General features: G+C 46.5%; 1 protein-coding gene across 1 annotated transcript in view; it reads left to right on the top strand.

Moving 5' to 3' along the window:
- OBSCN (obscurin, cytoskeletal calmodulin and titin-interacting RhoGEF) overlaps window positions 1–15,962 on the top strand; it is a 183,147-nt gene that overhangs the window by 13,214 nt on the left and 153,971 nt on the right. The window contains 6 exon segments of the mRNA XM_027695511.1: window positions 3,093–3,362; window positions 5,709–5,969; window positions 8,491–8,793; window positions 9,829–10,095; window positions 10,907–11,182; window positions 14,308–14,580. Of these exon segments, the coding sequence (XP_027551312.1) occupies window positions 3,093–3,362; window positions 5,709–5,969; window positions 8,491–8,793; window positions 9,829–10,095; window positions 10,907–11,182; window positions 14,308–14,580 (1,650 nt within the window).

Consider the following 15,962-nt stretch of genomic DNA (forward strand, 5'->3'; position numbering starts at 1 on the left):
CTGTATGGAAAGGTTAAAGGTTGCAAGCCAAACAGGGAGAAACAGGCTGGTGCTGAGGCCACTTCATTCTCCCTCTGATCTGCAGTGATTTTGGGTGACCAACATCATGAGAGTCACACTGGAGACCTGAAGGAGAGAACTGCAGCTTGAGAAAAGTGGAGTTAGAAAGGAAACTTGGAAAACATAGTAACTAGGAAGACCAAGGGCACAAGATGGTGGAAGCTTGTCCATCCATCTTTTGGTAGCTCCTGTTGTGAGGATTTTCCATATTCTTACTCTCACTGGATTGCACAGGGAAAACTTGCCTCTGGAATAATAAATGGAGCACCTGTGAGGACACCAGCAGTAAGCAAGAGGAAATGTAGACGAGTGAGAAAGTGAGGTCCAGCAGACAGATGTGCCTTGGGAAGGTTAAGAAAACATTGGCTTCTCTGCAGGCTGCACCTATTCTTAGCAAAATATGTGTTAGCAGGATTTACTTCTTAAAAATAACATCATCTCACTGCCTGTTTGCTTGTTATGGACCAGACAAAAAAGCTGATTACACTCTGGAGAAATATCTCCTCGAGACAAGCGACCAAATTCATCCCTGAGCTGATTTCTTGCAGTTTCCTGCAAACTCCACGAGCTGCTCTCGCTCTGTGCTCCCTCAGGGTTTTGCTTTGCTGTGTCTACCTCACATTTTCCCCAGTAGGTGGGTTTTTTGAGGCTTTCTTTTTTAATCTCTTGCCTTACTTGCATCTCTCTGACCTGGGCAGGGGGCTGATGAGTTTGGATGCCCACTCTCAAGTGATGTATGGTTCTTCTGTAGACCCCTGACCAAAATTAACTCCCTCTGTCTTCTCAGGTACATGCTAGATCATGCAAAGAGCATGAAGGAGGAGGAGGCTGGTGGGTTTTGGAGCCACTGTAGCAACTCCAAAGCAGAAAAAGGAGTGGGGTGGGTGCATCCCAGGCTTTAATTCAGTTTATCAGCTGCTGCCTCTCTGAAGCTCCATTCAGAGTGAGATAAGACACGTGTGCACATGTCAGCAGGACGAAAGCAAAGTTGTTTTCAGAGGGTATCTGTGACCCCAAGCTGCCAAAGACAGCCTTGTACTGACTTTTCCTGGCTGGGAGAGCAGTGCTGTTACTGCAACACACACATGAAAGGGTCAAACAACCCTTCTGTGTTCGTACATTTAAGAGCTTTTTCCTAGAATAGCTTTTTTTTTTTTCTTCACCTTAGGTACTGCTTAGTGCCTGTAAAGGGAGAGGGGTTAATGATATGCCCAGTTGCTCCCAGGATGGGGGTGCACTTGCACTTGTGTTCTCCTCAGGTGCAGCTCGGATTTCTTTCTGGCCCCTGCGCATTCCGTGTGTTCCCAGTGTCAGCTCCAGCCTCCCTCCCATCTCACACAGCAGGACTGCATCCAGCTCCCAGAGCCTGGCATGATCCTTCTGATCAAAGCTTTCCTGCTCTCATAGAATCCCAGAATGGTTTGGGTTGGAAGGGGCCTTAAAGCCCATCTCATTCCAGTCTCCTTCCACTAGCCCAGGTTGCTCCAAGCCCTGTCCAACCTGGCCTTGGACACTTCCAGGGATGGGGCATCCACAGTTTCTCTGGACAATCTGTACCTGTGTCTCACCACCCTCACAGACAAGAATTCCTTCCTAATGTCCCACCCAACCCTGTCAGTGTGAAGCCATTTCCCCTTGTCCCATCACTCCAGATCCTTGTCCAAAGTCCCTCTCCAGCTCTCTTGTATCCTCTTAAGGTACTGGAAGGATCCTCTTGCTTGTCCTGTTTCATCCCCCCTGAATGGGAGCATGGGGTGTTTCCAGAGAGTGATACATGGGATTGCAGGGCAGGAGTCTGAGTTTCCTGTTGGACAAAGGAAAAAGGACAATTGCCTTGTGGAGTGCGGGAAGGGCAGGTCTGTGGAACCACAGCTGAAGGCTTTTCAAGGCAAGACTTTGACTTGCCTTAAATTGAGGTGCATTAAGGCAAAACATATATAATTTTTTTTAAATGATCAAGTTGAGTGTCCTGCGTGGATTCCCAGTCTGGTTTTAATCTCAGCATAACAACCAAGGTAGTCAATAGCATTGCTCCCTCCAGGTGTCCTGTCAACCCCTCAGAGTCTGATATCTTATTTGAATTGAAAGAGGGGAGGTGTATATCAGATATTAGGAAGAAATTCTCTGCTGTGAGTGCGGTGAGGCAGAATGGAGTCACAAAAACCAGCTGGGAGCTGGCACAGTGGTTATCAGAAGGTGAGGGGACATATCAAGACATGATCTCTCATGAAGGATGAGTGGTGATGTATCAGCGCTGGCTAATCCAAGTCTGTGACCTGACTGTGGCACCAGTCCCGTGGCTGTGACCACCAGCTGTCCAACTCCCCTTTCTCCACTTTTGGTCTGGGGTATCAGGATGATGTCACTGCTCAGCTGTCACTGGAATTAGACATGGTTCAGTTCATAAAATGACTTCCCTCCCTGTCATGCAGCTGTTCTGTGTGTTTGATCCACACTCCAGTTTCTCCCTAAGCCAGAGCTCTGCAGCCCCACAGCTGGAGGGAGGCAGAGGCACTTGGGAGACTTGGGCTCATTCTCTAGTTCTTTGTCTTTTGTCATTGACAAAAGCTGATACAGGGTCTTTGGTGCTGGTGGGGAGCACAGAAAAATCCTCCCTCAGTTACTTCTGTGCTTTCCCCACATCAATCCTGTGCTCAGCCACCTCCCATCCATCTGTGCCCTTTCAGATCTCTCTGCTGAGCTCACTTCTGCTGCAAGACCCCTAAAACATTGGTTCTTGCACCAGCTGAGCAGCTCAGCTGCTCACACTCACCCAGAATTGCTGCCCTGAGCTCTCTCCCATCACCAGATTGTTTGTTATTGACCCAACTTTTGCAGGATCACTTTTAAGGGCTTTTACTCCAACCTGGCCTTGGACACTTCCAGGGATACAAGGGCAGCCACAGCTTCTCTGGGCAACCTGTGCCAGGGCCTCCCCACCCTCACAATGAAGAATTTCTTCCTAAAATCCCACCCAAACCCACTCTCATCACAAACTCTTGTCCCTCCCTTTCTGTTTTCACCCTCTGAAGAACCCGCCATACCCTTCAAGGAAAAACTGAAGGACCTCGAGGTGAGGGAGAAGGAATCTGCCACCTTCCAGTGCGAGGTGCCCGTTCCCGGGACAGAGACCTCCTGGTTCAAGGAGGAGACCAAGCTCAGGCAGAGCAAGAAGTACAACATCGAGGAGGAGGGCACGTACCGCCGGCTCACCGTGCAGAACGTCACCGCCGACGATGACGCCGTTTACATCTGCGAGATGAAAGAAGGGAGCAGGACCATTGCAGAGCTGTCTGTCCAAGGTAAGGAAGGCTCAGTGTTGTAGATCAGGCAAATCTTGCCTGCCATAGTGTGAGATTCGTGCATGAAACTCCAGACTCAACCTTGTGAGTGGCATTCGCCACATCCATGTGTGCAGTGAACAAGAACAGAGTCCCTTAGGGTGTGAGAGGAATCATAGATTATCCTGGGTTGGAAGGGACCCACAGGGATCACCAAGTACAGCTCCTGACCCTGCCCAGGACACCCCAACAATCCCACCCTGTCCCTGAGAGTGTTGTCCAAATGCTCTTGGGGCTGTGGCAGCCTTGGTGCTGTGCCCTCTGCCCTGGGGAGCCTGTTCAGTGCCCAACCACCCTGTGGGGGAAGAATGTTTTCCTAATATCCAACCTAAACCTCCCAACACAACTTCATGCCATTAAATGAAATGGTTGGTCAGTGGGTCCCTGGAGCTCCTACCAAGGTACATCTGGGACACAGGGTCAGGGAGCAGGGACAGAGTGAGTTTCTGCACAGGATATGTCACCCAGCGGGCACCTATGCTGAAAGGGCCTTCTGAGGTGTCCTGAGCTGTAGCCCAGCACTGTAGACTTTCCTCAACATGACCACCAGATGGGTCCCCTGCCACTGTCACACATGCCTTGTGTGGTGTCCTGTGAACACAGGGGTGAATCTTGTCTGAGAGTGGTGCTGACCACGCTAGGAAGAGGGTTTAGCAGCTGTGGTTTGTTGTCTGACGTGTGGTGCAGGCTGCAGTCAGCACCAACGTGATTTAGATTGGAAACCAGATCCACACTCCAGATCCCTGGCAGCTGGAGCTGTTCTCTGGAGCTTGGAAAGCTGATAAGAAAAGGACAAAATGTGGATATCCAGGTCTAAGTCTCCTGAATCTCGTGGTGGTTTCAGACTGAAGTGGAAGTAGGGGTAGAGTTGGGATGGTGGAGGTGTCTCACATTGAGTAGACACAGAGAGCAGAGTTGCAGGCATTGGAGACCTGTCACAGCTACAGGATTGCTCTTGTCCTGACTCACTGGAAGCCTGACCTTACTCCCAGTAAAACCAGAGGGATTTCTTCTGTCCACAAATTGCTGCAAGACAAGCTGGGTGATGTATTCCTTGTGCAAATTCCTTTTTGCATCATCAGCAAAAGGCTGAGAGTGCCCACAGGTGGATGCAGGAGGAAGAATTTAGTCTGGAGACGTGGGATAGTTCAGACAGGCACTAATTGTTGCACCTTCCATTAGGTCTAGACCAGCCAAGCTCTGTAAGTGTGTTTGGCCCCAGTGGGACAGCTGGAATTTCTTTACTTGTTTGTGCTGTAATGGTATGTTCCATTAAAGAGAGAGTGACTGAGTCAGGTGGAGCTCCCTGGAAAGAAAGGAGGCAAAGCCTTCCTGGGGGAGCCTTGTGCCTGCCCTGAGAGGAGAAGCTTGGAGAGAGAAAGATGGGTTTGGGAGGATGTGAGAGCACATGGCTGGACATAAAGGGCTGCAGGGATGGGGACACTGCTGAGGGCAGTGGGGCCAAGGAGGAGGATGAGCAGAGAATCAGGTCTTTTGAACCCTTCTGATGAAACCTGTCTGTGCCTGACCTGTTGCTTCATGAGGGAGTTCAGCACTGCTTATTAAACAGCTCTGGGTGAGGGCTCTTTCACCTTGCAAAGACTGGTCTGGAGCTTGAGCCTGTCACCATCTGTCAGCTGGGGTTGGCTCCTGAGGCTTTGTCCAGTCTTTCCTGTGATTAGTCACATCTTGTAACTCTGAGGTTATTCTATTATGTGGTAATAATCACAGCCATTTGGAAAGGACACAAATAAGTGCAGTTCATTCCACATGAATTTCTGGGTTGATTCCAAGAAGAAGTCTGAGGGTTTTTTGTGTATTTTCTGTGAATTCAGGTGACTGACGCATTTGTCATCTTGGTTATGTAATTTAGTGGTAAATTTGAAGGAGGCAAAATCCCAGAGATAGACAAGAGACCTGTCTGGCTTAAGACTGACCTACTTCAGCAAAGTTTTAATTTGAATTCCCAGCATATCTGGGCATTGAAAGCTGTATCACTGTCAAATCTGCTCTTGGCAAGGCCACGTACCTTGTGCTTACCCACAGCAGACTCTGTGTGGTAGATGGGAAACATGAGTGACTGCAGTCAAACAGGATGGTTTTTCTCTCTTTAAAGGCCAAAATGAGCCCTTGGGATTATCTGTTCTGCACCCTCAAAGCCTGAGAATTCATTTAGGGGTGTCTGCATAGCGTCTATAATATTTTGATTAGGTGCGGACTCGTCCTGTCACAGTCGGGGTGGGCCAGCGTTGCCAAAATCTTTGATACCTGCTGTTTGCTGACCAGGATTGCTTTCTCATTTCGAAGGGAACATAATTAAAAAGCTTCCACGGAAGACTGCGGTGTTCATCCACGACACAGCCACCTTCTGCGTGGAGCTGGACGACGACTGCCAGAACGTCCGGTGGCTCAAAAACAAGGAAGAGGTGAAGCCCAGCGACCGCATCTCCATCACACGCTCTGGCAAACAGCACACCATGACCATCCGAGAGTGCAAGGTGGAAGATGCTGGGGAGATTGCCTTCCTGGCTGATGAAAGCAGGACTACCACCCAGTTCACTGTGACCAGTAAGATTCCCGTTTATTTTGGCCTCGGTGTTGTGCCTCCCCCAGCGAGCCCGGTGCTCCCGCCTTGTTTTGGGAGCCACCGTGGTGATTTGGTTGTCCAAAGACAGCAGAAGGTCTGATGTCTGCCCACAAAAAGCCAACAGCCTGAAAAACACGAGTGTTATGAGGTGTTTTTGGAGGGATCAAAACACAGAGAGAGGAGTCAGAGAATCACAGAATGGTTTGGGGTTGGAAGGGACCTTAAGGATCAGTGAGTTCCAGCCCTCAGCTGCAGGCCAGGACACCTTCCACTAGACCATGTTTCTCAGGGCCCCATCCAGCCTGGCCTTGAACACTTCCAGGGATGGGGAACTCACAGCTGCTCTGGGCAAGAGCAGTCCTGGGAAAGGACATGGCACAAACCTGTGTCTTGACACAGCAGTAGCAGCAGGTGCAATGTGGTTGAGATTGGGCCTGAAATGAGATTTTGGTGAAGTTGTTTAATTTTGTTTAGCCTTATTTTGATGACACTGCATTTCCCAGGCAAAACCTTCTTCATTTAAGACAAAACTGCACATGGTTTCTTGCTCTGCTGCAGTTCCAGTCTGTATGTGAACAAATAATCCATTCTAGTAATAATTTGGGAAGAATGATGCTTTTTTTCTCCCCCCTGCCACTGACTGCAATCAGTCAGTGGCAAAACAGAATCTTTGATTTAAAGATTAATAACTGCTGTGTTATCTAAACTTGACTGGGACATTCTGATGCCAATGAATCAAAATGGGAAAAAAATTCCTAAGTGTCACATTTGGCTTCGTGACAGTTTCTAAGGTGTTTGGAAAGCTGTAACATCCAACCAATTCAATGGGAACAACAAAGTTCAGTTTGGTTTCAGACGCTGCTGTTTCAGTTACGGATAAAGTGTTGATTTGATGGAACAGGAAAAAGGTAGGAAGCTGCCTTCCCACAAACAGATATCACTGAGGAAAATATGACATGACCATTTCTGGTGGTAAGGTCAAGAGATCTCATTCCAGGGCTTAATACTCAGCTTAATGTTACCCTAGTGGGACCTTTGACATCTAGCTGTGACCAGAGTTACTGACAGGCTGGTAACTGTGCACCCCAAAACACTTCTGTGTCTATTTATGTAACATCTCTGGCCATCTGCTTGGAGAATCCTGTGTACTATGCTCGTGTCTTCTTCAAATTAGCTGGAGAAAACTGGTGTTGGCTGTTCAAGCAGCATTTATAACACACAGGCAGTCTTTGTGTATCGTTTGCTCAGTGTCCTGCGTTGTTACCATGCCCGTTTTAAAGATGGGTAAACTGAGGCAGGAAGAAGATCAGTTGTCCCAGAGCTCAGATTTTAGTTTAGGCTCCTCCTACAGGCTCCCTCCACAGCCATGAGTAGCTGAGGATGTGCAGTGTGGGATTGTTTCACCCATCTCCCACACCTTCTCTGAGCTGGGGTGGGTTGCTCCTGAGAGTGCTGTTCTCCATGGGATTAGAGCTGGAGTCTGGTTGGCTGACTTAACCCAGACACCTTTCAAATAGCCAAAATTAAATGAAATTAATCCTTTGCCACATCAGTAGAGGTGTAACTAGAGCATATCAGATAATTCCCAGTCTCTTGATGATATCAGTGGCAGCCTGTAGTGAATGACCCTGATGGGACTTGAGTCTTCTCCAAAGGATTCCAAGAGGAATGAGAAGGGTGAACACAAATATTCACTATGCAAATACCTACAGGGAGAAGTTTGTGGCCTCAGGTACCATGAAATAATCACATCTCTGCAATTATGGGGTCTCACAGAGGGGACATTGTCTTTATGTCGTTTCCTTTTGAAATTAATTCTCAAAATCTGGTTCTGTATAAGTTAGTAAAACAGAGGTCCCCAATGATAATATCAATTAACTGTAATTAACACAAAGTTACAACAGACCTTCTGAGTGGGGATAACATAAAATACAGAAGCAGGACAGAGAACAAACACCCACAAGGAAGAGGCTGCAGAGAACATCTAAGCCTGCATAACAGGCATCTGAAATGTCCATAATTCCAAAAGGTTTGAAAAACCTTTGGTGGTGGTTTTACCCATCTTCTGAGCGAAAATGAAGAGCTGAGTGTTAGTCTGCTTTGCTCAGGAGCTGTGTAGGCAGCAGGATGGGTCTGTGTCTAGCACTGAAGACTTAAGTCTACAGTGTTTGTGGAAGATTGTCCGTGTTGACAATTTTAATATTGTGTAGAAATCACACGTTTCCGTGCAAATGAGAATGTTGTACATTAAAGGTTGAACTCGACGATTTCAGAGGTCTCTTCCAACTGTAATGATTCTATGCTGTATGTGTAATGCACCCCAAAAGCATCTTCTATCCATTCCCTTGCTTTTCCATCTCACATCAACATTTTAGGGAGGCTTATTAAGCAAGAGTAACTTCTAGTCCAGCATAAGCTTTCCGGGAGACGCACAGCGGCTTTTCTACTCCAGCATAAACTTCTTCCTCTAATTTTTTTTATTTATTATTTTTCCTTGTGCAGCGCCCAAAAAACCTCCCACCCAACCCCCAGCCGACCCTGTGGTGAAAAATAAAACAGAAACCTCAGTGACCCTGGCATGGTCCCCTCCCAAGATGGACCGGCCCATTCCAGTCGACGGGTACATCGTGGAACGCAAGAAACTCACCGGCTTCACCTGGGTGAGGTGCCACGAGTCCCACGTCCCTGCCCCAGAGCTCACCGTGAGCAACCTGGCAGAAGAGGCTGATTATCAGTTCAGAGTGTCTGCAGTCAACTCCTATGGACAGAGCCCCTACCTGGAATTCCCCGGGAGTGTCCACCTTGGTGAGCACGAAACCTGACCTGGGGCGATCGGGCGCGTGGGTGGTTTGAAAACATCTCCCGTGACTTTGAGGATGGAGCAATGGCACAGAAAAACCTTTTTTCCCCCCCCCTTCACTGCTGGTTCTCCTACTTCATGTCAACCCCTGACTGCCACCAAAGTTGGGTGGTGATTGGGTTTCTGTGGTAGAGCTGTGAGTGTGCTTATATTCCAATATCTCATGTCCAGCTGTGTGAGAGGCAGAGCTCTCTGCAATGAACCCTAAACCCATTAAGTCTTCTTCTAGGTTTGGTATGAGAGTAAAACTTGGGGTGGACTTAGGATATAATTTTCAATATATGTGTGAGATCTCCGTCTTGCACCTAGAGAATATTTATGGGTGATGATACCATCATGAAGACCAGGTTCTAACCAGTCTCTCTTAAATCTTGGAGTTACTGGGAGAAATATTGGGGGTTTACTTTAGTTCTAGGGTGCCAGTGTGTTTTTTCCTTGGATTCACTGCACTAGACAAGATTTAGAAGACCTTGATTATGCTGTGTCTTGTTATTGCGTCACCCTTTCCCTCCCTTGCTGCCTGAAAATGCCTAGAATTGTAGATATTCCTAGACATTCCTAGAATGTATATATTCCTAGAATATCTACAAGTGACTAGTAGGAATATCTAGGAGTGACTCCTTAGGATCCTTCTGAAATCTAAGAATTGTGTTGGTTATTAAATTAATAACACCCTTATAGGGAACCCTGGGCGTTTCAGGCTTATGCCTTTAAATATCTTAGGGGATAAAAAATATCAGCAAAATATGCCTTTTCTTCCCCCTGAAAAAACAGGATTTACCCTAATCCAGAGGTCAAGAACTTGAGGCTGTAGGAAACAAATCCTACAGACTGAGCATTGATTGCCTTCTATATAAGACTGCAGGATTTTATGCTTGTGTCTTTTTTACCCTGAGAACTTTGTTCTTAGGATGAACTGTCCTCCAGCGGGACTATCTTGTGTCTTCTTCTCAGAGATGTGTGGTGTTGTTCCTCCCTAGAACCAGTGCTGGCTGTGAAAAGCCCCCTGACAGCAGCTGAGGCTGTACCTGGAGGGGATGCCCTGTTTACTGTCGACCTCACCAAGACGTGTTCTGGCACCTGGTACCTCAATGGTAAAGTCTTACAGGAAAGTGAGACCTGCATCATCAAGAGAACCCAAACCACTCACACCCTCGTCATAAAGAATGTCACCAAGAAGGATGATGGAGCAGAAGTGAAATTTGTTGCCAACGACGTTGAGACCAGCACCAAGATGAGAGTGAAAGGTATTTATTTTCCTTTGTTCTTCCAGGCACGGGGCTGTTGCTGTGACCTGATGATTAGAAGTGGAGCTGGAGGCTTTCACTGATGCCTGGGCTGTGGGAAATACCTGAAATTTCATCATGGGAACTAATGTGGGTGCTGGGAATGACATCACCATGATAGTTCAGAGTTCAGAATGAGTCCATCTAGCCAGCTGGTGGTATCAGGACTAGACTGCTCACAAATTTCTGTCGTTCACAACCATCAGTCAGCGGATTCTGTCACCAAATCTACCACTGAGTCACCTTAAAAGTGGTAATTTCAGCTCCAGGTTCACCTGGACTTTCTGACTAGTAGCTTTTCAAAAGCAAAGGAGCATTAATTACTAACAAAGCTTTTTCTTGGAGGTCTTTTAGTTCACTATGTATGGGATGGACAACTTAGTATTGTGTAAATCATTTAAGAACCAAGGTTGGGTGCTTCCTTTATGAAATGACAGTAACATCTGTATCCTACCCACATTGCCTGGCAAAACATAATGAGTAGACATTGATTCTGGAAGGATGTGTGTGGCTTTGGGTGAAAATCTCTGCAGAAGCATGTTGGGAGTATTATTAATCGGTAGAAAAACGTGGTTTGGGTTTTTATTTCTTTGTGACTGTCAATAAAAACATGTCAGGTCTTCTGAACTGGAAAAAAAAATGCTCAGCACTGACATGAGTGGGAGGACAGGAAGAGGATTTAATACTTTTAGAGATCTCACAGTCTAAGGAAACTCATAGCAGGGACGAATTATCTCAATATAAGCTGAAATAACAATTTCTGCCCTGACAGGTGCTGCAGTGAGATTTACCAACAAGAGCAAAGAGGCAGAAAAGGTCTCTGCTCGGCTGAGGGAGGAAGCCAAACTCCAGGCTGAGCTTTCAGACACAGAGGCCACAGTGAAGTGGCTGAAAGATGGGAAGGAGCTCAAGGCCAGTGAAAAATATGAGCTTCAAACTGTGGGGAAGAGGCACATCCTGAAAATCCGCAGCACTTGTGCAGAGGATGCTGGAGCTTATGAGTGCACCTGTGAAGGGGATAAAATGCTCTTTCAGCTTTCAGTGAAAGGTATGTGACTGCCTGGGCTGCCTAATGGCCTGTCCCTGCCCTAAACTAATGGAGTTATCAAAGGATGCAAAGAAAAAGCTCCAGAGGCAGTTGTGGGAATTCCCCATCCACATCCAGCCTGGACAGTGTCCGTGGTTCCAGAGCAGGATTATTGGGGATTGAACGCAAGATACAGCACTGGTTTAGTGCTAAGAGCTGTGCTTTCACTCCAGTTGGCATCTTGATATTCCATGGGAACTTGGTGTTGTTTTAGGAAGTCGAGTGTTGGGTAGGGAAAACGTGCTGTTGTGATGAAGGGATTCAGCCTCAGGGGCAGGACATGACACACAGGATCCCAAGTCTGCCCTACACTTGCTGTGTGACATCAGAAGAGAGAGTTCAGCTCTGATTAAAGTTCTGAAGGACCAGGCTCATCTTTGCACTGTGGGATTTTTTTTTTTATATCATTATTATTTGATGATTTTTTGTTTGTTTTCTCTCAATACTCTGGTGGATAAAAACAGGCCTTTCCGGGGCACATTGGGTGGCTTGGCCCATTCCTGTCTCAAGGTGTTCAGATGGAAGGCTGTACAGAAGAAAAAGCAAAATGGAATTTCATTTTGATGTTTCTTGCTTGTTAGATTTGAACCAGCATTGGTTTGCAGCTGCCTCATTCAAGCTTTTATGAACTTGTTTATAGCAGAGTTTGCTCTGCCTTGGAAGGGACCACGTTTGGGCTAAAAAGCCCCAGTGTATCCCCAGACTGTTCCTCATTGGGGTCATTAAGATATTTGAGGTTCAGAGTGTGCAGCCTGACTCCAGGACAGTCTAAACATCATTTGGGGTGGGTTCAGCAGATATTTTGCATTGCTGCCAAGTTCACTCTATAAAACCATTTCATTTCCATGTTCTGTCCCATAACTCACTCCTCACCTTCTTCCCAGCAATGATCACACTGTTTCTACATAAAAGCGAATTTGAGGTGCTTCATCATCATGTTCTGCTGGCATCTCACCCTCCTTGGTCTCTGTAGAAGTAACAAACCCCCAGAGTAATGTGGTTTTTTGTTTTGGGGTTTTTTTTGTTGTTGTTGTTTTGTTGGGTTTTTTTTTGTTTGTTTTTTTTTTTTTTACATTTGAGAATTTGCTTTGTTATTCTCCAAGAGCAAACTCAGGAGAGAGGAAAAAATAACCTAGAAATGTGACTAAATCTGTATAAAGAGGAATTTCGGTCTACACTTGGCACCTGCTCTCAGTTTTGGTTTTCTTCTCTGCCTCCCTGCCCCTTTAACATCGATTTTCATGCTGACAGCTCTACCCACAGATTTAATTGAATTAACTGATGGCTGTTTCCACGTGCTCTTCGCTGTTATGTGACTATCAAATGAGTAATCGCTGTCATTGTTTTAAAATCTCTGCTGTCAAGCTGTAACTGTAACTTAAATACCTGCAGTTTATAGCTTGATTCCTGGAGAATCCCCTTTGGTACCTCCCGCCCTCGTTAGGCTGAGGGTCACAAACGCTGGGCCAGTGTTTTACTTTTCATCATCACCACCTTTTATCTGTCCCAGGGAGCTGGTGAATCCCTTGGGGAGCAGCTCAGCTGTATCTGCCACACGTGGGCATCACGTGGCTGCCCAGAGGCCACTGTGCCGAGCCAGGGCCGCGGTGTCACCACCTGGGCTTCCTGCCCAAAAAACCGGCCCCAAAAGGCGCTTGCCATTTATCACTGGAGCCCCTCCACTGCCACGAGGCTCCACGTGCCAGGCATCCCCTGGCACATGACCTCCTGAGATGGAATGGGACACCTGAGACGGCTCCCTCAGGCTGCTGGGGTGGTATTTTTTCACTCCGGTTTTCCGAGGAAGGGAAAGGTGCATGAATGGACCCATCTCTCTCTCTCTCTCTCTCCTCGCCCCCCTCAAAATTTTAACCTGTGGACTGAGTTCTGGCACTTGTGGTGAAGGAGGAGAGGTCTCAGCAGTGTTTGGTCCCTGCAGATTTCGTGGGTGTTTGGGTAGAGGAAGGACTGGGGTGTTTTTTCGCCGAAGGGAAAGCTCCGCTCTCATGAGCCGTTGGAGAAACAAGTTGGAAACAGAGGCCCCCCAAAAAATCAATAAAAGAAAACAGGTTTTTTCCCAGGTTCAAATACTTCTTTGCCCGTAGATATTGCTTTTAACAAGCAGACTTGGCAAACCCCAGACAGACAGGACTGGTGGGGACCTGGGGAGGTCAAATGTAGGTTCCTGTCCCTGCCAGAAGCTGGTGATTGAACTGAGTGCCTTGAGGACCAGAGCTAGAGAGACCCCTGGTTGCACAGGCACAGACTTCCCCCCCTCCCCCCCTTTTCCCCCCCCCTTTCACCCCTTTTCCTCCCTTTCCCTCCCTTTTCTCCCTTTTCCCCTACCCAGAAAAACACTTACCTAACCAAGGCTTTGATTTTTAGTAGCTTTGACTGCACAGTCCCAAAAAAGTGACTCAGTTGCGTGGGTTCCTTTAAAATAATATGTTAAAAAGATGTTTGAAAATTAAACCCAAGTAAGATGGAACTGTGGTTTCAGGGTCACATTTTTAGCTTGGATATCGGTGGGGTTCTGAATCTTTTGCTTTGAGGCAATTGGTGACTCAGTTATTTCACTACATGTTAATATGATGCCAGAATTACTGTTTATTTTCTATGCTCCAGTTGATTTCCAGGAATAAATTTCATTTCAGTACTGTGACATATCTAGATATATTTTTAATTTAATGTAATTTATTTTATCTAGACTGCATTTTAACCTCTTCTAGAGCTGATTTATTTGCCAGGTGGTTACAGTGCAATGACTGAATAACTTTCCTGGCTTTCCCTCCAGTTTCTTTCATTTCTCTCCTCACCTCTCTCAGATATTACCTTTAAGCCCTATTGCCTGGGGCTTCCTCTCCTCCTGTGTTGGATATGTGCTCTGTTTTTTTTTGGACACATGATAATCAGGAATATGATGGAAATTTGGCTGCTTCTGCATTGGAATCTAGTAATTAGATCCATAATGAAACATGCAGTTTGGACTTAGGATAAATGAATACCTAATGTAGATGTAAATGTTCTTATTTATTGATGTGCACACAATTCTTTACCAGAGCTCTGTGTCTGTTATTTTGTTTCAGCACTTGCAAACTTTATAAACAAAGAGAAAAGTGGAGGACTTGTCAAGGCCATCACTGGAAAACAGGCTGAATTTGTTTCTGAGACCTCCGAGGCCAATGTCATGGTGAAGTGGTACAAAGATGGGAAAGAAATCACAGCCAGCAAGAAATTCACCCTGGAAGATAAAGGAAAGCTGCACAAGCTCGTGGCTTCGGCTGTGACAAAGGAAGATGAAGGAACTTACACGTGCAAAATTGGAGATGACACCCTTGCTTTTGATTTAAAAGTCTCAGGTAAGTTCGTGACACGAGTGTGGGATCAGAGTCTGTGTGAGAAATTCAAAGTTTTGGTCATTTTACTTGTCCTTCCTTGTAAACTGATGGATTTTTGGGGTCAAGGCTGCACACCACTGTTTTCAGAGGCTCTGACTCTTGTTGTGGTCCTTATGCAGATCCAAAATAATATAAAAATGATGTGATATTTTAAAGTCAACACAAGCTTTAAGTAGGGCTGGAGTCACAACTCAAACACCCCCTGGCTCAGCAGGTGGGAACCTTTATTCTTTTAGCTCAGCACGAGCCTCACCTTAGGACCACCTCAGACAGGAGGTCCAAAACCTTACTGTGCAAGCCCTGTGTCCTCCTTTTGACAAGTTTAACTCCTGCTTTTGAGAGGGAAGCATCCCCTGCTGTTCCCAGAGGACACTGTGATCTCCCTGTGGTACTGTGAGTGAAGCTGTTAGTCCCTGTCACGTGCCCACTGCAGAAAGCACGTGGTTGTCAGGTCAAGCCCAGAAGAGAAATGCTTGTCACCACTGCATTCCAGAGCAGGATGGAGCCAGGGTATGAAATGACACAGGAATTTATCCGTGAAATTCAATATCTGTGAAATCCAGCTTGAATCAATTTGCGTAGCCCGGTGGGAACCTTCCTTCTAAAAGTGGTTTTCTGGTTTATGCCTGGAGCCTAATTTTTAACCTGGTCCTAAATGAAGTGAAAGCTTCTTGTGGCATGTCTACATTATGCTTGCAATGAAATTTAAGAGAGGCATCAACTGAGTGCTTGTGACCTCTAGCAGTACATCCAGGTTATTATGATGCTAAGAACTCAGCAAAGCCAGTTAATTTGGGACAGCACTTGTCTTCAGGGATTGCTGCAGGATTTACTGAGCCAGAGGGATTCCTTCCAGTCCACAGCTGGTGTTTGCTCAGGTATTGACTCTGCATCTCACCTCCAGTTCTCTTTGGCTGAGGATCCAACATGATGCAAATTCACTCAGAGTGTAATTCCCAGTTCCTGACTTTACCCACTGAAAAACTGGTCTAAAAGAGCCAACCAGGCTCTGCCCAAACTGATTCCTAAAAGGCAATTTGTATAAATTGATTTATACTGTTTGATTAGAACATCCTAAAGTGGATTTAGAGAGTGTTCTGGAGCTGCCTCAGTCTGAACATCAGGTACAGAGGAAGCCTGCAGGATTACCTGAGCTGGGTACCTAAATTTTGATGATTATGGTGAATCTCACCTGTAACTCCTATGATAAAACATCAAGTGTCTCAGGCAAAGAAAATTGGGATCACCTCAGTCATAGAATCCCAGAATGGTTTAGGTTGGAAGGGACCTTAAAGCCCATCCAGTCCCACCCCCTGCCATGGGCAGGGACACCTTCCACTAGC

Source organism: Neopelma chrysocephalum, unplaced genomic scaffold (genome assembly GCF_003984885.1).
Source record: "Neopelma chrysocephalum unplaced genomic scaffold, ASM398488v2 Primary Assembly neopelma1_101, whole genome shotgun sequence".
Classification (NCBI taxonomy): Eukaryota; Metazoa; Chordata; class Aves; order Passeriformes; family Pipridae; genus Neopelma; species Neopelma chrysocephalum.